General features: G+C 36.4%; 1 protein-coding gene across 11 annotated transcripts in view; it reads left to right on the forward strand.

Moving 5' to 3' along the window:
* The window catches only part of GPHN (gephyrin), a 312,924-nt gene that overhangs the window by 37,608 nt on the left and 252,343 nt on the right, over window positions 1-22,973 (forward strand). For 2 of the 11 annotated variants that reach the window (XM_069784157.1, XM_069784163.1), the window contains exon 1: window positions 5,639-5,702. The exons of the other annotated variants lie outside the window; for them this stretch is intronic. In XM_069784157.1, the coding sequence (XP_069640258.1) occupies window positions 5,654-5,702 (49 nt within the window). In that variant the 5' untranslated portion in view covers window positions 5,639-5,653. Of the gene's footprint in view, window positions 1-5,638; window positions 5,703-22,973 lie in introns of those variants that run through there. 11 annotated transcript variants of the gene reach the window in all.

Here is a 22,973-nt window from a genome sequence, read left to right on the forward strand (position 1 = left end):
AGTGCTTTGTCTCCCTTTTAGGTCTGAAATACAAACAAGTCAAGTCTCTCTTAAAATAATTCTTTTAATTTGAAAACCTCCACTGTAGAATAATGTCCACTAATTCATTAGTGATGGTGAATCCTGAGAACATTGTTGGTGTCTAAGAATGTCACAGTCTGTGCCAAATTTTGTTTGTCTATATTAAAACAGCACTTGAAATCCTTTCTTTTTTCTTCAGAAAATATCCTAAAGTGGCAGATCTGCTGCCCACCAAAGGTAAACCACCTCTGAACTGTAAATGGGAAAAAACATATATAAGCTGTTCTCTTCTTTTGGATACAGTTGTAGGTAGTTGCTGAATGTGCTTGTCTGTAAGCTCTGGCTACTTAGTGATTATTTCAAGGATATGTGTTCCACATAAATAAGCGTTCTGCATCTGAGGGCTTTTTACCAGAAACAAGCGATTTTGAAGCAGGACAGAAACAAGCTATAATAAATAAATTACAAATGAATTGGTTTTTGCCACATGGTTGCTGCCAGAAACTTGTCTTCAACACTTTTTGCACAGAACACTTTAAATACTTTATTTCTATCTTGATGTTTGAGAACATCTGCCAAAGAAAAAGATAGCTGCCCACGTGTGTTTCTCTCCACATCCCATGGAAGCTTTTTGATATTAAGACTTTTCCTTTCTACTCTTCTAAATCCACTTTTGAGATGTGCCTTTTTAGTCTGACATTGTAGAAACTGTTTTACTTGTTTGTTCAGATAATCCTGCATGTCCCCTTCCCTTCCTTCCTCACGTGGCATGGCCTAATGTTGTGAGTAGAAGTTAACATGTTTGTATTCTTCACGACTTCTCTGCTTTGTCTGTCTCCCCAAAACCAGGGGATTTTTTCGTCTCTTGCTTTGCTCAAAGGGTCCTCTGAGGAAAAGTATTTCATTACATTATGTTATTTCTTTCCAGAATGTGTCTACTTTTCATCATTGCTTTGTTTTCCTAAACCTCACTGATCCCTGGAACTGAAAGGCTTTCAGTTTGGTAGCACTTGTTTTATAATAAAAAAGAGGGAAATAAACGTTTGTTTCTGAATACTACCAAAAATACCCAGCTGCTATTTGGGCACCATTTTCTCTCCATTCTGTTGTTGTAATAGGTGTTTATTAACTCACAGATTTTTGGAGTAGATGGTCTCAAGGGGAAGTTAATATCACTTCCTTCTCCTTAAACAGTTCAGGACTGGGATTAAGGGAGATTACAGGTCAGTTTTATTTCCTATCTAGTTTATTTACTGTCATAATTTTTTCTTTCTAAGCCTCCTAATCACCCATCTCTATGTCCCCGTAATCCATAGAAATTTTTTAAGCAAGCAATACATATGTTGGCATCAGCTAAAATAAGCATTTTACATTGTTGAGGTATTTAGTAATGGTGTGTATTCCCTTCACTGACATATGTAATGTGGAACAGGTGTTGGATAAGGAGGATGTAGGATAGTATTTTGTTTCACTTTCTTCGCAGTTCTGAATGAGGTTAAGGGGGAGAGAACCAACAAGATTACCACAAAAAATTTGGATGTGGTTTTGTTTTGCTTTTGCATCATTTTACCACAGCATGACAGCAAATACAAATCAAACTTGCTTTTCATACTACATAGACATATCTTTAGGTACCCGGATAATGCAATATAAGAATTTGCAAGGTAGATGTGATCTGCTATATTTCTACAGAAGCTGTATGGTTGCCACTGACAGGGTATTCCTTGACTGGTAACAAGAGGTCTTCCTTGCTGGAAACTTATGAATTGAGTCATTTATGATTATTAACACAGGGACTACAATAAATATATACAGTTTACTGTAATTGAAAAATGGATTACTTGTGAAGGGTAAAGTTACCTATTTTTATGTGTGTGTTGCTACATGTTTTTCTGTATATTTTTTTCAAAAGTGACTGAAAAAGCTTTAGTTGCAGTTTGAAATAACCAAAATCCTTTAGTTAATTGTAGATCATTAAACTTGCTCCAAATTATCTCTCTTGTAAAGTATTATTGAGAGGGTTCTGTGTGTATAGGTTTATTTGTACACATATATTGATATTTAGATTTTGTTTGTTTTAAGTAAGCTGTAAATATGTCAGATGTCAGAATTTTGGCATGGAGAGAATTCTTGAAAATTGGTGCTGGTGCTGACTTGCATACTGTGAAATTTGGGATACCACTCAATTGTGAGAATGTCTTTATCCCATAATGTATGTAGCCTTTGTATATGAAGAAAAGAGCACTCAAGAAATCATGATGGTATATGTATCCTGTTAGGTATTAAGGAGGATGCTGCTTAGGACCCCCTTTCTGCTTGTCTGAAATGAAGTAGTAAAGGTAGTTGCTGACCTGAAGACCTTACATGATCTCTATAAACAGTAAGATGAGGATATGATTATATTTTGGGACAGTTCAGCATTGCAGTGGCCTACTATAATTGCTAATCTCTTAGGGGCTACTTCTTATGTGGGCAAACTAATACAAGATTTTTCAGGTGGCGAGAAGGAAACAATTCACTGGCTGTCCACAGTCCTTTGCCTTGAAAATCACTGTTGTGTGTTCTAAATTAGCTGCTTGGTTTTGGGATTATAGTAGTGTATCTCAAACTCTTGAATGCGCAGGAATTTTTTTTTTAAATTCTCTTCAGACACATTTATTTAGAATTTGTCACTTTTCTTCCTTTGGCGTCTGATTTTCGATCTGTTGATTTGTGCAAGTGTTTACAAAAATGGAACTCCATACAAATCCTGCTGAACAGCTAAAAAGAGATTACAAGTGTAACTGTTGATGAGACTCATTATTAAAGCTGCATTACATTGTATTGTGTAATGTCATTGGGTCTTTTTTCTTTCTTTTTTGAGAATCAGTGTTTCGGGTATATAAATTAATTGAAAATTTTTTACAAGGAGAATTTCCTATCAAAATGTGTAACCTATTTGGAAAAATAAACATTAGGGTTGTAAAGCAAAGGTTCTTTAATATTCATATGAATTCATATTTCCTGTCAAGCAAAAGGTGGCTCTTGTATTGTTACTGTCTTGTATGTTTTCTCAGAAATTATGCATTTGCATAAGCATCCCAAAATAGATGACTTCTGGTAGGATAGCAAAGCCGTAATCAGCTTTCTGTACACTGTTGTTCATTGGTGGTTTTTTTGTTTTGGTTTGTGGGGGTTTTTTTTGTTTTTGTTTTTGGTTTGTTTGTTTTTAAAATGTGCTCATATTTCATTGTGAAATGAAATAATCTTCAAGAACTTTGTTTATAACAATATAGGCCAACTCTTTAGAGTCATACATTCATGTTAAATTGTATTGCATAGTAAATATGCATAATGTTAATGTTAGAAAAGTTAGAAAATACAGAGAATAAAAAAAATACAGGTTGTAGAAAAGCTTGCGTACTTCTGCAATAAACCTCCCTGCCATGTGCTTCATAACATTGTATGTAAAAGGCTTAGTGAAACAAAATTATAAAATATTTATTAGAAAATTCAGTTTATTGACATCAAAACAAGTATTAGAAGTCAGAATTAAATGAGCTTATTTTGTTAGTGATGCAAAACTACTATCAGTCAGACACAATTTGATATTAAATAAGACCATAGAATTGTTGTATTTTATCAAATCTTACATCTTTCTACTTTAATGTCCTGATCCTGACAGTAACTAATTATAAGTGTTTGAGAAGTCAGCAGAAGCATTCCAGAACAAGGTCATTTACTTCCTCAGTTCTTCACAAACTTGATCTTTTTATAGGACACTGGCATATATTTTGAAATGCCCCATAGCAAACATCTTCCAAAATTATTTGTGTTAATTCTGAGACCTGTATGTTAACTGGCTGTTGCAAGAAAAACAAACTACTTTTGAATTGCTTTTCTTTTTGATTAGTAGTGCTTTGCTGTGATAGCTTGCACACTTACATCATATTGCATATTGATATATTTCCTTTCTGTTCTTAGGAATTTTCTGTCCTCCTGAACATACCTTATGTCTTGTTTTGCAGTAGTTGGGAAGCACCTGAAGTGCAGTTATTCTGTTCTCTCTTTATTCATATCCAGGTTTATTAGTTTTCTTTTCAGTAACTATGATATCTTCGTAATAATTTGGACATGTTTTTGCATAGATAACCTATGTATAAAAGGACATGCTTATGCTAATGTTGCAACAAAACAGTTACACCTGTTATTGGTAGTTGCTTTGAATTTTACTTAAGTTAGGAAATCAGCTTTTTTTATTTTGCATACCTGTATGTACATCGCATTATTTGTAAAGAGTGCATACTTTTGAGCTGATAAAAAAACCCCTTTGAATTAGTGGAATTAAAAATTGTGAATGGAGAAGACTGTAAGTCATGCAGAAAAGGTTTAAACTCCTTCTGACACGACAGCAGGAAAAAAGATCTTTCCTCCCAGTATTCTTTTCTTCTGGTTGTCAAATTTGAAGCACGTTTATTACTTGAACAACTTGCTTACATTTACACTTGATTTGATCGTGTTACTGTACATATGAAAATTTAGTGTCTTGCATCAAACTAATATGTCAGATTCCAAATACGATACATTTGTCAATAATTACTACATCCTGTGGTATCATCTTTATTAATATGAAACCCATAAGTGAATTATTGATAGCACTTAATTTGAATTGGAGCTGGCTTTTGATTTTGCTGCTACGAATGCATTAATCTAAAATACTTTGTTTTCTTAGAGCATGTCTAAAAATTGCTGTAGGCATGTAAGGACACGTTTATGTTGTGCAATGAAGTGTGGTGCAGAAGGTGGCAGAAGATAAGTTAGCACTGGACCTGGGAGCAGTACAGTTGCATTAGAGTGGATCTGTGCCTGGGGTAAGAAGCCCTTTCCAGAAGAGGTAATAGCGTGTGTTTGAAGAGACTCTATCAACGTCCTGGTGCATCCAAGAAATAGGCCACATTAATATGGCTTCTTTGTGTATGACACCTTCGCTGTGCCCTTTCATATTTGGTGAGTTTTATGAATACCACAGAAAGTGGTAAGTGAATGCCTTAAAGAACAGTCAGGTAGCTGTGAAAATATCCAAGAGAAAAGCTAGGATGGCTGCATGGAGGGTGCTTGATGGCAGCACTCTCTTGTAATTACACAGAGGTACACCCAGGGCCTATTTCCTATTTGTGAGTGTGTTTATATTTGCAATTTTTATTAGCGATAAATGTCATGGGAGGTCTGCAAGCATTGGAAAAAAATGTAGGGATCTCATTGTATGTGGAAAGTTTGCGTGGTACATTGTATATATAGTTGTTTACAAGTTTGCAGTGGTTAATTAGTATTACTTGCCAGCTGTCATTTAAAAATATATGTTATAGACACTGTGTCAGCAAGAATTTTTGAACTGTTTTAGTTTAAGTACAGGAGGTTTTTGATTGCTTTACTCTCTACTGTAAAGCTATGCATCTGTCCATGAGACTGTCTTACTAGTTTTAATAAAACTCTGCCTGTATTTTAAGACCATTTTGAAAGTATTTTATTACTATTGCTGGTTTGCAGGCTGTGTGTATATTTAGAAAGAGTCTTCTTTAATTAGAATCTTCTTGTCTGATTCACTTGGTGATACAATATGCCTGTGAGTTTTTTCCCCATCACAACTGTTTCCATGGAGATGAATAGTGACAATACTCAGCAAATGAAATGTGAAATTCATGGTGAGTTTAGAGGGAGAACACTCGCTCTCACATCTTGTTGATTGGCATGATTAATGGGAAACTGAAATCATGAATCTTAATGACATTGTATTAAAATGTTTGAATGATTGCTTGACTTCTCTGATTCTTTTATGACATTTGCCTGTTTTCATCTTTGCTGGTGTGACTAAAACCTGACCCACAGTACTCTGTGTAAATTTGTTGGACCTGCGAGTGGCTTGATCATTGCATGTGAAGCTCATAATGTCATTAATTGACTGGAAGAGGAGGTGGGGGGCTAGGGAGGAAAACTAATAGTGGAGGATAAGTTTTACTGCTTGTAAAAACAAGGACAACCAGCCTCTTTTGTTCATGTTTATTCCGGTTACCCAGACTATGCACGTTTTCAGGCCTTAGCTGGATGCCTAGCAGTTTGCAATTTCTAAAGCCTGAAGTTAATCCATATTGCTCAAAATACTAGAGTTCTTGGTTTCTAAATATCATACTTCTATTTTCACTTACTATTCAAGTTCCTTCAAGCCATATCAGAAGTTATTTTTGCAAGCTGGACTGTACAGCTGGTCCGTTTCACCAATCTGTAGATAAATATTCATAACTATTTTTAGGGAGAATAATTTTAAAAAGGTTATATTTATATCCATTTTTCTGTGGAGGAAGAGTTTAGCAGAGGTGGAATGTAAAACAGATAAGGAGAATTTATATTTCCACCACTATGGGACTGGTGTTCCCAGGAGACCAGTTGTCAGTTTCCACAGATGATTGTCAACAGCAGATACATGGAATCTGGTAACACATTTCTTAAGTAGGCTTGGCATTTGTACGGTTTCGAAGGACAAACTATTCTCTCAGACTGTCTGCTATATGGATAATGGATTGCATTCATCAGCATTCATGCTGGTTTCACCTTTCTTGCTTAGAGGTTTAGGGTGCTTTTGTAGATCTCGTGATTCAGTTCCTGGTATTTTTTGCCACAGGATGTTGCAACTGCTAATATTTTATGTGACTTGAGACATCTTCAGACAAATTCATGGAAGAAAAATCCCCGAGTGCTGTTAAATACATAGGTGCCATTTCTTGCTCAGGAAGTCCTTAAACCAGAAGGTTGGAAAGCTGGGAGATTGTTCTTGGAAGCATTAGGATGTGGTGGGTAGACACTCACTGAGGTATGGCATGAGGACTGACACAGTGGTGCCAAGGTGCTTGATCCACCCTGCCAGCCAGGGAGAACTCCTGTTCCCTCCTTTGCAACCACAGAAGCAGGTTTCACAACGGAAATAGTGGAATAGTCAGGACAACAGGTTTGGTTTGTCCTGATTGAGGCTGTGGTGTTCAAGTGCAGACCACCCAGCATAATATATTCCCAGACAGCAATGATCATATGATTTACATACCTTCGTACAGATTTCCCGGTTTTCTGACCCTCTATTTCACTTCCTTGTACCTTTCTTTCTCTAACCCAGGCTTCTTCCAAGTCAACAACCCACCCCTAATTACTTTCTCCTCTGGTTTTGTCACATGGGCACCCAAATAGGTATTTCTGATACTGTTGCCAAGGGAAGTTCAGGTTTATATGGTATTACTAATGCTATTGGCTAGTAACCGCTGGCCTGGCAAGATGCTGCTCGCTCAAAAGGTCCCCAGTTAGCAGGTGAAGGTTGGCTGTTTCTCACATAACTGCCTGTGAAATCCAGCTGTTCCTCATGGTGCCATCTGTGATTTCTGTCAATTCTCACATTGTTATCTGTCACATCCAGCAGTTTCTCGTGTCCTGCTTGGTTCGCTTAAGCTCAGGCCTGGGCCTAGTTGGCAGCCTGGCTGTTTGCGTGCAGCCCTGACAGGAGGTATAGGAGTACCCTCAGAAAGGTCTGTATGGTTTCACTGTTCACACCTTCATAGGTGTTTGTTATTGTTGGGGGTCTGAGGAGCTATATAATCACACAGAATCACAGAGAAGCCTTTGCTCTGACCACTGCAGCTATTCTTAGCAAAGAAATCATGCTGTGATGGAAGCTGGAGGCTATGGTTGCATGACCACTTTAATTCAGTATGCTTCTGGGCCATTGCTGAACAGCCTTCTCCTCTCGCAAGTCTTTCAATCTGTGTACCTGCTGCAGGCACCCTGCTTGGCTCCCTGCAGGCATGCAGACACTCTCTTAGCTGCTTTGCAGCTCTCCTCCCCTACTGAGAAGGTCCTGTAGAGCTCACCAGGCCCGATTGCTCCTGGAGAGGCTGGACTTGAGCCAGAGTGTAGCATCCAAGACATGGTGAACATACAACCTGCTTCTCAGTTGTGCAAGATTTTAAACAAAATATGCAATGTAGAGAGCGGGAATAAACTGTGACCAAAGAAAGTAATTTTAAGATCAGGTGGAGTTGCAAGTGTTAAAGGCCTGGACAGTAACAGAAATTATTTTAATTTTTCCACTACACCCCATAATTCAACATTTTATTCAGAACACTGGACTGTCAGTGAATGTGCCTTCCAGATACACTCTCTCTTGATTCTTGCTTTTATGGACTTTGTAGGGAAAGAGCAGGAAGGTAGACTTCCCAATAGTATCCAGCAACAGTAAGGTGAAATAGGAGGGGATTCCAGTAAGAATAATGATAATTCTGATGATAAATATCACTTATGTATGGAATTTCATAAAAGTTTTTATGTCTTGGAAAATGCATAATGTAGTTTCTTTATTTCAGGAAGACCAGTGAGTAGGGCTATTCAAATTATTTGGGAAGGGGTGATGATAGTGGAAATATGAACTGACTTAAACCTTTACTCCTAGTGCAAACTGATCTTTAAAGAAGAAAAAAATCTGAATCTTTCCTTTGGCTTTATCGGTTGCCTCCCATGCGTAGAGCAACAAATGATGCATGAGCTGTAAAAGTTAAAAATTGTCAGATTTTAGGCATAATTTTTCTTTTTTCTGGGTTTTTCAGCAAAACTGTTTGTCAGTGAAGTCAGCAGATAAGAATTTTATCACAAGGAGCTGGTAGTGGAAATAATGAAGTTTCCAAAAAATGCAATCTTAACTAGTGGTTTTATTATGGGGGACAAGTTAGTATACTGTTTTACAACAAAGGAATCCTGGTACTGTGCTTTTATATTTGTTTTAATGTGTTAAAAAAAATAATTTACTGAGTATGGGGAAAAATGAGAAATCCCCGTGAAGAGAAAAAAGAAATCCCTTGTGGCCATGTTTTTTTGTGTTTGGGTGGTTTTTGTTTGTGTTTTTAGTTTTGGTTTTGTTTGGTTGGTTGGTTTTTGTTTTTTTAAACTAGTCAAAACTTTGACATTTGGAAAACAGTTCAATATTTCATTAACAATTGTAACAGTTCTAGTATCTGTTAACTGGAGTGCTGTTTTAGATATGGTGACATTTAAGAAGGAAATAACAGTAGAGATCAAAGGGATTTTTTTGTTTGTTTATTTTAACTCTTATCAGCACCTGCAGAAAGCTTTTTGTAGTATTTCTGGAGTGCTAATAAATTGTTTTTGAGGTGGAGAGGACAAATGGTATTTTAGTACTGTGAACTATGAATTCTGAGTAACAAGTTTATGGGCATCAGTGGTTGGTTACCAACATCTCATGAAAAGAATAATGATGAAGTAAATCCTGCTATTCTGCATATTATGTCAACAGTGTTTATGCCTTACTAATTTTTATGATCTCTGTTGTAATGCTTTATTCTATTAATAGTAGCTTATAAAAAGTTAAGGAATAATTGTATTCTTGTTTGTTTTGACTCCCCTCATGCCTAGATGAAATTTACTGATTGTGGGGAGATGCTCTCTGTGTCTGTTTTTATTTATTACTGAAATAGTTTGTTTTCAAGTCCTTAAGTGCTCCGTCTGGATTGTCGTGGAACTGAAGCGGGTCTTGCTGTGCTAGATTGAAAGGAAAGGATAACCTCATAAATGTGTAGCTTGGAATCCAGCAACGTATGGGCTGTTTGCATACTTGCTTGCTGCAGAAGATTTGAGAATGCCAACAGCATTTGATTTATTGCAGTGAACAGTTGCACGCTAATGACTGACTGCTGGTGTGGCTCAGAAAAATACCTCAAATCTTCACTTGGCTGCTAAGATGCCATGAATTTCTGGAACATGTCAGAGAACCATGTGATACTTGCTTCAATCCCGGAAGTGGATGAAAGTTGCCAAACTGAGAGAGCCTGAAGGGAAGATCCCATCGCCTCAAAGGCACGGGCTATGATTTTGTTTTAAAACCCTTTGGTTTTAATATGTTTCGTCCAGCAGATATGAGTTTCTGTATTTCAGAGTTTCCTTGCTGTAGTTTATTTTCTTAAAAAATGACAGCTTTGGAGATGCAGAGCTCTTGCTGTGGTTTTGTTGTTCTCATTTCAAAGAGAAAATTCAGAAAGTTATGTCTCAAAGTGTTGACTGACTTGTGGTCCTGCCATCAGAGTTCAGAGGCTTTTTTTATCAGATTCTTTAGAGTAACAAATGTTGAAAATTTCGAATTGTACATTCCTGTCTATTTTTAAAGAGGATGTAATCTCAGCTAGATTCCAAGTCTAGTCACTGTCCAAGTTTTTTGCATGTGTTTGTAGCGGACATCATATATCTCCTTGTTGTGTATCTTAGCTTTAGCTAGTTGGATTTCTTTGAATGTTGTGGTAGCTGTTATGGTGAACAGCTGCCTCTCTCAAATGTTGATGTTCTGTTCAGGGCCTGGAACAAAACTCCAGTATATGTTTGTTGTGTAATTTAGCTGCTAAAAATGACAGCTGTGTCATAAGCAGAGAGAAGATCTATCTCACATCTGTTGAACTGATTTTTGGTTTTGGGGGTCTTTTTTTTACCTGTTATTGGGAGAGAAGTGTTAGCCATTGTAACAGTGTAAACATTTTCTGTTTAGCATTTGTACTGAGAAGTTTGCTCATTAGTCATCTTGCTGGTTTTGAAGAAGAAATCTTCAAAATTTCACTGCAGGGAAAAAGGAATCTCTGTTGTAGCAGCAGATGCTGCCTTGTTAGCAAAGGCAGAAATCGTTCATATGCATTTAGTGGCTCTTGATGGAAAAAGCACAACTGAGACAGAGGAGGACACAAAGGATGACATAAAGAAAGGAACAGTGCTGTTCTTATTACAGACTTTAGTTCAAACTGCAGCCTGTTATTGCTCTACATTGCAGAGTATTATTTACTCATTTGGCCAGGAGCATTTAAGGTTATGGCTTTTAATGTGAGTCTTTCCATTTAGAAATAGTATTTACAACTAACATAACGTTTATACCACGTACTACTCTTCATTGTGTATGTCCAGAAACAGCATGACTGATTTGTGCTCAGAACTGCCACCATCCATCAGTCAGGTGGATCAAACACTTGAAATAGTTGAGAGTGAGCAACCTTTGTCATCACTTGTTCAGCTGAAGTAAGTTTGGGTCCTTTTTGTATGAGAGAATTTGCCTAGAAGGAGACTAATCACTGCCAGGGCTTCTAGCATGTCAGAAGAGCAGGCAGGGAGTGCCCGGTATATGCTTTCAGACTTTCAAGGTGGCAAGAAGTTAGGTGCCCCTCATTCTTAGGCTGGGGTAGAACTGGTGAGAATTGGCTTGGCAAGTAGCATACTTCGATTTGGAACAAATAATTTAAATGTTTGAATCTGACTGACTTGCATGTTTCCTAATAGTGATGAGAAGCACAACTGCTTCAGGGCAGAACCTCTTTAACTGTTTCTCTTAAAAGTGAGTTGAAGAATTAAAAGTTCATGTAACAGCTGCCTGTGCATAAATGGCATATAAAGAAATGTCTTGCATTAAAAATTCATAGCAACAAAGTCATAATATATGGACATTAAGCAAAATCTGCAATGTATATCATTGCAGAAGCATTCAGTTACTTTGCTCTTCTGTCATTGCATGAGTTGCTATATGTTATTTCTTTTTCTGTTTTATTTTTCCTCAGCTTAAGGAACGTATATCAGATTCAGTAGATTTGATCTGAAGTTCCTTTGTGGTATTACAGTTGTAGAAAAAGCAATAAGACTTTGGTGACAGATTGCATGACGAAAATTCCCCCAGTATTGATGCATTGTATACTACCTAAACCATTTTGCTCATTTACTTTTATAAAATAAATTTCACTGTTGGCAGAAGCATAGTTTTGCTGATATAACTGCATATATGTTTGGTATGTTTTCTAGTCCAGCATGGCAGTTGCAAACTGCACTGCTACCCATTTGCACCAGGAAAAAAAGTGTATGCTATCAAACTGCTCTTGGTAGCTGGTATGTTGGAATGTAATAACTTTGCATTTTAGAGGGGAAAAAATATCATGATGCTTAATGCTTAGTATTCTTTGTTAAGGAAACTCAATTGTTCACCTTCTCTTATTCTTTCATACGTTTTTCCTTTCCCTAGAGGATAAGTAAGAAGAGTTACATAGTCCTAGGTTTTTAAATTACTTCATACTTGAGGCTTTGCTATTCAATATCTGGCTTTGCTATTCAATATCTTTGTAAAACACTTAAACCAGGAAGAAAAAACCCCCACCAAATGTAATGTTCCACTCCTTTATGTGAAAGAAGAAAACAAGAGCCAGAACTTACTTCATTCCTTTAGCTTTTTAACTAATCAAAAGTCAGTCAGTTGCAAGATTTCACTAGCAATTGTTTAGGTATTGCAAATTCTGAAAGAAATTATGCAAAAGAATTTGCTCAAAAACTCTAGCCTCTTTTCTGTGCAATCTCAAGCGCTGTCTTGTCCGTGAGCTCTCTGTATCTTTTGATAATTTTCTGCTTTCTGAACTGTTGCCTTTCCTTTGCTTTTGTGATTCTCTTCTACTTAGAATCCTTGCAAGTGATTTGTCCTGTCTTTTACCTCTTCCCTGGGTTTGTTTTCCTTTCTTCCCATTTTTTTTCTCTTCATAAGGTCTGTTGTTAGACAATGGCAGGAAGGATGTTCAAATAATTATCTGTAACTATTATCTTTATGCTGTCAATTTTTAAAATACTTCACTACCAATGAACTGACTGCTTCATCTAAACTAATAACCCAGTGTCTCTAATATCTCTATGGCTGTTCAGTCATCATTTTAAATGCATGCTTAAGGTCTTGACAGGTAAGAGAGAGGTTAGATAATATTTAAGATGTTACTGTTGCTAGGCTTGACTGATGAGTGGTTTCACTAAAATTATTACAAAACCTCACAGGTTACTTAAGCAGAAACCAAAAGTACAGCTCACATTTTACATTTCTAAAATCAAAGCAGACTATTTCTAGCTAATTGTTATATTTTTCATAATACCTAGCCGAAAAAGGTAATCAGACTGTCAAAAGTATTGTTGAGGAAAACAAACATTTCTGAAGCATATCACTGTATAAGTGAAATAATCTCATTTATATATTCTTTCATAATAGATTTGGGGTTCCTACCCCCTTCAGTTGTAATTTATTCTGATACTGACTCCCGTGTTGTCTGTGCCACTGTACCAGTTTTTTACTTCTCAACTGTCAGATTCTCTCTCAAACACCTTTATATATTTTATCTGCTGCCAGTTATGCATGGGAAGAAAATCTAGTCACTGCCTTTACTTTTTAAAATTCCTCTTAAAAAATTGCTTGAATATCTGAAGCTCAAGAATACTGCTTTGGTTTAAGTGAAAACTTCTTTGATTTTGTTGGGTGATGTCAAATACTTCCTCCAGTTTTCTCCTGGACTTACAATTCAAACAGGTTATTTTTAGCTTTATTTTTCCTGTCTCTGTAGGCTAGCCTTGCTTACTGTATGGAGATGAATATTGGAAGGACTAAGAAAAATGCTAATGCTTTTGAAATATTTTAAGCAATGAAGTGATTTCTTTCTGGAGAGCAAAAAAGCTTCATATCATGGGTTTGCTGCATATGCTTGCTTTAGCATTGTTGCTTGGAAGTGATGTGGTGAAGGTGATCATAAAACATGCGGACTGAATGTAATCTGGTGTTGCAGCTTATTTACATAGTGGTTTCTCACCTGCGGTTCTTTTTTTGATGATTCTGTTATCAGGAGTAAATTTATGTGTAGTTGAGTTGAAGCAGAAAATGTTGAAGGCATGCTTCTCGATCTGTGATGCATGTTGCTTTGTGTTGGATGTTTCAGCAGGAACCCTAATCATGGTGCCTAGCCCTCTGCATATCTGGGGTCTCAGGGAGTTTCTGCTTTTTCATATCCTGGGTCTTGAGGATTAATTATTCTCTAGTTTTCCTAGAAGATGCTCAGTCTTCCACCTGATGTCTCCAGGTCTCTGTATTTGCAGCATTTGGAAAGCATATTAGGGTCACCTAGATGAGAATTTCCACTCTTAACTCTCACAGAAGATGCAAGTTTTATTTTAAATAAATCAATAAAAGAAATTTTAATTTCCAGTGTTTAAATAATCACTCTTTTAGTTAAGCATTAAAACCCATGCATACTAATTATGTTTCCCTGGCTCCTTTGGACTATAATAATATTATTACAGGCTGCCAATTCATACTGTTTCCTGATGATTTCTCAGTGACTCAGGAAAGTGGTCTCACTGCTACTTGTAGTGCCGGAGCCCTCGCTGTAAGAACAGGTTCTGCAACCGCTTCTGCACCCACTCCAGGCCTGGCTGGCTGTGTCAAGGCCAGCTGGGCTAGATACAGATTGCTGGATTGTGGCTGACCCTGCTTGCTGACCCTGACATGCTCTGCTCTAACTTGGGTACTATGGGACTGCACTCTGTGTTGGAGAGGTGATTGCCCTTCCTGACTTGCAAGACCTCTTTCACTTCAAGAAGTACGGATCATCAAATGAAATGAATATTTAGCATGGTCAAACAAATGGAGATGGTTCTCCACATACAGTGTAGTATGTAACTTCTTGCTGTACAGTGTTGTGGTTACTAAATATTTTATGTTCATGAACTTAATGAAAGAAGCATTCACTGGAGAAAATAAGGATAAATACGGCTTCAAGTCTTTGGTGTCTCTGAAAAATTGGGGCCTGACAGAGTGTTCTGTAGAAATATCACTACATGCTTGGCTTAATGCTTCTTAGGTGTCTTCTCTTTGCTACTGTAAGAGAGCTTGAGCTCAACAAACATTTGTCTGACCCAGCACAATCACTCTTGTGTTCTTAATGTAAGATTATTTAAATACATGGGGAACAGCAATGGCATTGATGTTGTGGAATGCTCTTGATCTGACGTTAAAGAAGAATTACAAAAAGTTATCGCTGTCATTATCATACTATTCTCACTACAGCTCATTTAGCAACAGCAATTGAATTTTTCTTCTCTGCAACTAGCAGGTAATGATCCTTCATTCTGTTCAGTTACAACACTATGACAGCAAACAAAGAGATGACATCCAGGATTAGCTGGGGAGCTACTTCACATTTTTCATGATCATTTATGGTTTGGTTTTTTTTTTTGCAGTGCCTTTTTCCATGAGGTTTTCTATCCATGCAGTGCTAAAAATCTTAACATTTTTGAATTTAAAAGTAAAGCATTACTTAACCATTTGTTGACTGGAATAATACGTACAAGAACAAGGCACAAGTGATGCAGCACTTGTTTCAAGATAACTGGTCTCCATCAGAAGTAAACAATATGCTTTTGCTCTGCTCCTACAACTGTGTCTGGTTTATATGGCCAAACATTTGAAAAGCAGGAACAATCCATAATAAAGAAGATGAATGTGAAAAGGACGGATAAAATCTTAAGTCAATTTATAGGTGAAGATACAGTTCCATTTGGTGAAGTGGAACTTGAATCTTCTTGAAATATGCTCCCAGCAACGTAGTTTTTCATTTGAAATCCATGTTTTCCCCTTTTCTGCTATGTCCTTTAAGGCTTGACCTGCCCAGGAGGAACAGTTGCATATAGTTGATGTGCTATTTCCATAAACTTGGAAAGAAATCTGCTATCTAACTCTACTTGGGTGATTCAAGAGAGGCATCACACCCTTAATCTAGTATTTTAAGGTAGCTAAAACTAAATTTGACATACAGCTATGGTTAGACCAGTGAAAAGTTCTTTATAACCATCTGTGTTTAATAACTGGTATGTCCAATTTATATATAACACTTTTAAAAAACCCAATAAACTAGTTAAATCTTAGTTACTGACAAGATAATATTTTCCCTTTTGTTTTTTAAATCATTTATCAACTTGGAAGGTTGATATCTCTCCCCAGGACACTTACCCTTTCCTGGATTCAGCAAATTCAAGGCGGGGGTGGGAAATCACTTTTTCATAAAATCTTCCTGCATTCTTTCCCATCTAGAATGTTTTACGTGTTGTACATTATGATTTACCTGTCTGATAGCAGTAGGCTATTTTGAGGAATGAAATTAATTTTGTTTCCTTACACATAGTTTTGCTATTTCTGAAGCAAATGCCAGCTGCTTTATCAAAACCCATGTTCTCATTTCTTTTTCCTTTTTCTTAAATTGGCTGAATTGGCTGAGTTTGAAGTTGGTTTAATATATTATTTGCATTTAAGATGTGCTCTAGAAAGAGTATGAGAATTTTTGAGTCTGTGTGGTTTTTATTGTTTGGGTTTTTTTAGTATATCGCGCTGCCAACCATTCAGCAAATTATTAAAACCAAAAATAATATTGTCATTCAGCTTCAGTAAATACCTATTAGTGATTGTGTAATCACGTTAACTATTTAAGCCATGAAATTTTGCTAGAGATCTAATTATTGGTTTTGTCTTTCATATTGAAAAGACTGGAAGCTAGAAGGATGTGATGGTGTTGGTGAGGCAGAGCCTTTATGCTAAAACAAATAGGAAAGTCTCTTGAATTGAAATACTATTCAGTTGGGGGGAAAAATAAAGCATAATATTGTTTAGAGAAGCTGATTTTATTATAGATACTGTTTTTTCAGTTGTAATGTTCAATTAAGGCCTTGGGAACAAATACATATATATTTTAATTGAACTGTGCTTCTTGGAGCCAAATTTCGGAATTATATAAAAATAAATAAAATTATATAATAATATACATATAACTTAAAGATCTGCTTATTTTCATATGTAAAAGTTTGTTTTGTTTTGTGAAAATAAGTACTTGGGATGGGGACTGGAATTTTCGCATCCAGCGTCTTACTCGGGATAGGAGGAATTCCCATTAGTTAGCCTCTCTTGGCACGTGCCCCGACGAATATTTAACCACTAGCACAAAACGATATGCTTGCAATGGGAGAGCTAAGAGGATAGTCCACGGTAAAGCTAAAGGGTAGTATATCCAACTGTCCCAGCTTGGGAAGCAAAAGACTATTTTGTGTATTCAGGTTCCTTGTGATTATGAATTGGATATGCAGTCCTAAACTAAATATGCTATCCAGCCTTTTATCTACCTCAATATAGGCGAATATTTCTAAATAGAGAATTATTTCCTGTTGTCATTGAGAAGTTCTAAGAAGGAATTGTTCCTGCATATGGAGCTGACCTCTGCAGCCCGTGGTGTCTAGTCACGGGGAGGTTGTCATTTTCAAGATGCCATCTCCTTCTTTCTGATCAGTTAGTAAAGCCAAGAGGAGGACTTCAGCTACACAATATTTACATATATTTATTAGGTATATAAAGAATAGCTGAACAGGTATATTAACTGGAAAGGAGAATGTCAACATTCATAATAAATTATTTCAGGTATTCAACCTGTCAGCGTGTGATCAGCCTAGAATCCCTTCACAGGCAGAATCTGACCTTTTAGCATAGCATCAGCAAGAGATAAATTTGATGGAAGTTCCAGTAAGTGGCAACCCTGTTCCACCTCATGCAATAGGAAAGGTGTATACCTCTGCTGTTTTAACAAGTGCTTCCCTTCAGGACTGTACACCACATTTTCCAGAGTGAAGGTTTAAGTTGAACCTCATACAGTTGCTTTCTTACTGTGTCAGAGCTGTGAAGTGGATGTAAAAGGATGGTGTTTCTTTATGAGTGTTCTAGGATTTGGAAACTACTCAAGTTGGCTTGTATGCTTCAAAATTAATTTTCATTGATTTAATTTTCAGTAATTTTTCCTCAAGTGGGAGGAACACTAGTCAGACTAGGGAAGAATAGGTAAAGTCATGTTAATCTTTCTGACCCTAGTTTAACAGCTCTGCCATTTTGTTTTTTTGTTAGTGTGGTGAAGAAAAATAAAACGTATTGTGAACATAGCTGAACCATTTGCAAACAAGTCTTATTTCATTGTTCTGAAGTACTCTTAATGTATAGGAAACATCAAAATGCAATGGCCTTCTATTTCTTCTAGTCAGAAAACAAAGCATACACATAGTGTGGCTGACTGCTCAAATGTACTCATTCAGTGTTAAAGTAATCAATGAGGAGCGAGGTGGTGGAGACTCATGTACTGTTTCTTAAAACTGACAATCTGTAGAGATAACTCAGGCTTGTCTTACCATTTCTTTATCTCTGTTATATATTTGAAATTATTAGGGTGATACTTTTTTTCCCTTGAGTGATCACAACACTTTTTTATATTATTTAGAAGAAAATTTGTATGTGTATGTCCAAGTCACCAAATGTGTTCATGTCTGTCTTACTGTGATCTGCAAGGGCTCAGTGGAGTCTGGGGTGGAACATTTTGCTAGGGCTTTAGCTACCTCATAACTAGAAAGCTGTATTTCTTTCACCATACTGAGTGACATTCACATAGCTGATATGATACTTGAGTCACAGAGTTCCTCTTGGTGTAAATTAAACTAGGGTGTAAGTATACAGGAGGTAAACAATTCAGTATTTTCTCCTAACAGATGATTTTCACTTAACAGGATGCAGTCATTTATTTCTGTTTCACAGATTGAGGAGGGCAGGGTTTCACGTGCGTGCACGTGTGTGATTGCATCTCCACAGTGCAGACAGGATTTACTTATGGAACCATTGTACCATGGAAGCAAACTTATGCAAGGAAAACGGAAACAGCATCTTGCCATCCAGGAATATTTGCTTCCTGTGGGGCCATTGCTTTTTCATACCTCTTGAGCTGAAGAAATCTTGCAAGGATTTTTGGAGCAGGAGTGATGTGGTGGTTGTGTTCCCTTAGAAAAGGTTATTGCTTATTTGTAATTCTTCTTCTCTAAAGACTTAGGATTGCTCTCCATTCTCAGCTGCCACCTTCAGAGAATTCTGATGTTGCCAAGAACCTTTTTTGTAGTAGCACGTGTGGTATTTTGATACTTTGCTTTTACAACTGACTTTATTAATGTTCTGAAAACAGCTCCATTTGAAGTGAAGAGGAATTTTAAAAAGGCAAGTCTTTTGTAGGTGCTGGCTTCTTTTCTGGTTGAAAAAACTCTTGTGATCTCAAAGAGGACAGCTTTTCAGTAGCTGTTGTGTTTTGGAATAACAATTTACAGGTGGGAAACCTCTGAAATAATTTTTTAAATTCTGTTATTTTGAATAATAGAGATTGATGTTTAAGTTCCATAGTTATACAACAATAGTTAACATAGAAATAATTAATGGTTTCTTAGCATTTTGATAGTGTAGAGCACATCATCTACTTTAGAAGAGTGGTTACTCTTTAACCCAAAGGAGATGTCTCAACTGAATGAGATATTCTCTTGCATTTTTGGAAGACTCAATAACTGGTCATAGCAAGTTTCATATCTGAGACTGTTCAGAATTGCTGAATAGAATAAATTCTTAGTGTGAGAGAGCTTTTATGTGGGCCTGGGATTGATTTATTTCAAGTAAAGCATTTTTAAAATATACAAATGACTGCAGAGAAAAGACACTTCTAGCTCTTTCTCTTACTTTCTTTCAAAGGTAGATGTTAATGTCTATTATAGTATCCCTCAAAGTCCATCAAATCGAACCTATTTCCCCTTTACCAATCAGAAGCTATGGATTTTGGTTGTAACTGGCCCAGATTAAAATTCAGTGATAAACTGCATACATTAATGCCACCTGTAGGTTTGTATAAAATGTGGTTGTTAATTTATGTGACATGCAAGGTTTTAAATGAAATACAAACATGAAATATATCAAATTCGGGGAAATGTAACATGGAAAAACTTTGCACTGAGATTTGAGTTTTGCCGTAGTAGACAAGACGACTGTTTTCTTTCACTGTAAAGCAACTGTTTGCTTATAGTTGTGTATAGTTGGGTGTCAAGATATTTATTAAAAGGTTCTGATAGCTGTTGGGACAGGAGGCAATTGTATCTAGACTTCCAAAAGGTAATTATTCTTTCCAGAATGGTTGAGTCACTCAGAATTCAGGAGAGGAGTTTTGAAACTGCTTTCTAAAAAAGCTGGTGATCAGTAATCTTGAGGGAACAAAGAGAATAAGGGTTTGAATCCAAGTTTTAAACGGAAGAGAAACTTATGTCTGTAAATATCTCAATCCCCCCAAATCCTTTTCTGAGCTAAGGTAAGGGTGCAAGTCTTGCATAAGAAAGGCTCATGGGTTCCATGGATTCGAAGTGTCTTGACATCTGACTCATTGTGCAGAGATGAGATTTGCTTTAAGATTAAAAACAGTCTTAAATCTGACTTTACGTCAGAGGTGTGAGTATCTTTTTAGAATTTCTGTTAATCTCTCTTCGTAACCCTTGGGATTGGAGATATTTTTATTTGGAATATTGCAAGTAAGTGGTTTACTTTGACTTGTATTGAGAGTGTTTTCAGACAGAACAATATGATTTGTTTGTGGGAAATCCTGACGTGGCAGTCCTTAAAACAAAAATGTTGCACTGCACTTGCAGTGTTTGCTGTTGCAGTACTCTTCTCCAGGGCTGTATGTGTGAGATAAAAGTAGAGCTGCACAAAGTTCCTTGTGATAGTGATGGAGCTGATAAGTAGAGTTCTCTGTGGAACAAACTGTTCTGGTGGTTGCTGTTACGAAAACTCTTAGGCATTTAGGAAGATAATAGGGAACATGTTTTTGCCCGTTTGTAACAATAGCTTTTAATTGTTGTTCTTTTGATATGAACATCTCTTTTAAGACATAGATAGGTACTTAGAAAATTTGTACTCCAGGAAATGAGTATTTCTAATAATTGTTCTAATAGATGTGTAGGCATATGGGGAGAATAGTAGTATGGTGATAGATAACAGATGTTTAGCAAACACTTTTCATTTAGTGTTTTTTTCCCCTTTGCTACTCATTCAGCTGTCTTCTGTAAACTGAGAATGGGAATTTTTGTACTAAGGCTAGCCACAGTCTTGTTCTCCTTCCTCTCCAAAAGTCACGTTACTTGATTTCTAAAGCAGAATCCAGTTCTAACAGATAATGTGAAATTGAATATTAAATTCAGATTTTCTTCGGGACAAAATGAGTGTCTATTGCTATAGAACATCTTACAAGAAGTATCCATAAAAGTAAAATTATGGTAGGTGCCAGAAATATATTTACCTAGAAGAATGATGGTCAAAACCAGTAAGGCTGGATTCCTTTCTCTTTATGATCTCAAAAGATAAAACAGAGTATACTTTCATAATTAGAGAAAAAATTAAATTATGCTATAAAAATTAAAGTACACACGCTTCTGCCAAGTATTACTGAATCTAGGGACCTTATTCAGCCTTTTTTTATGCATTTAAAAGCTATGTTAAACGTTGTAGAGGTTATAAACCTCAACATATCAAATTTAGTAAGAGCTGGATTTAAAATGCTTGTCTCCTTAAGCCTGAACATCATGTTAGTCTGTAATCATCAAATTTTTCCTTTCCTACGGGGAACTTCATTCATCAATGCTGTAAATATGTAGCTATGCATTTCTTTATAACTTCATCATTTTTTGTGAGCAATAAGCCTTCTTTACCATCCCAGGAGTACAATGGATAAAAAGAAACTAGTTTTGCTGCCAGGTTTTCTATAATTTCTCATCTCAGTGTATCAATTTATCTGAAAGTGGAATTTATTTATCTTCTCAGGTGTAGGGAAGTATTATTCCTTTCCACAAATGGCAAAGGGAGGAGTGGAGATTTAAAGATTATCCGGTCAAAAGTGTCATATTATTTTGACGTCTGCTTTGAGACCTCCTAGTTTTCTAAATTCTTCATATTAATAGCATATTTCATTTCTTCAGTTTGCCTTCATGACTGTAGCTGTTGGAAGTGCACGGCCATTTAGGACTGGTTTACAGGGATGCCCATGTCAGGCACCACATGCGAAAGAGACTTGGCCCGGTGATTCATAGCAAGTTGGTAGCAAGGATAGAAAAAAATGCTCCAAGAAAGCAAATTCTTCTCTGATCCAGGAGAGCTCTTCTGCACTATTGAAGTGTTGTTGATTTCACATTTAGAAGCTTACCATTTTAGACAAAAATAAAGAAGATAATGAAAGAGACACTTAAGACCCAATGTTGATTGCAGTCTGCAGCTTAAGCATATGAATTTTATCCCAGGAGTCCCTTTTGAAGTGGAATAGAGAAAGAATCCTTTTTCTGCGTAGTCCAGTCTTGTAAGTAGGTAGCAGGGATTTTAAATAAGTTGGGCAGACTGCCATATAACTACAAAATAGCAAATTTTTATGCCTATCTTTAGGTAGGTGTGGAATTACTGGGCATTTTAGTTTGACTAAAGGGCAGTAGCCTTCAAACACTAATGAAAGAATAATTCAAAAAAGGGAAGCAAACAAAGTAGCATGAAATTCAGCATTGACAAGTAGATTTTGCTAAGGCTAAACTTTTATTTTGTTAAATAGACTGGATTTTCTTTTTCCTGCAAAGTAAATCTAGATTTAACTTGGCTGATCTTCAGTCAAACAAGTAGTAATGGTAGTACATGGGAACTTAGTTAAATGGATCAGGTTTAGACCACTGCCACTTATCCTACAGAACTCCTTGGTTACAGTGTCTTTATAATAATTAAATACAAAACTTAAAGTTTATATGATGACTGAATGTGTCTGTAAGATTTATCTTGTCCTGTAGAAGACTATTTAAACATGGTACAAATAGAAGAGAACAGACTTATTGAAACATTGGGAGAATATCCTTCTAATTGTGCTTAATAATAGTATTGTCATTGGGGCAATAATAGCTGGGAAACATCACTCATGTAGTTCAGAATATTATGTAAAAGAAAGTAAGTCCTAGACTGACGTAGAAGGTTGAGGTGTTAAAATGTACAATGCAGGTTTATGTACTTGATATGAGAAAAATCTTGCAATAAATTTTTTTCTGTCAGCTGAAAGTGGTAGAGAAGAATAAGTTTGAGGAGTGAGTGTGTGTTGATTGCGAGATGACTGTAGAGTGTCAATGTGACCTGGCTAAGAAAAAGAAACTTAAAAAATTAGGTTGTGGTAAGCCTTTTTCTAAAGCCTTGGGAAATAGTCTCTGAT

The sequence above is a fragment of the Haliaeetus albicilla genome, chromosome 5, assembly GCF_947461875.1.
Source record: "Haliaeetus albicilla chromosome 5, bHalAlb1.1, whole genome shotgun sequence".
In the NCBI taxonomy this organism is placed as follows: domain Eukaryota; kingdom Metazoa; phylum Chordata; class Aves; order Accipitriformes; family Accipitridae; genus Haliaeetus; species Haliaeetus albicilla.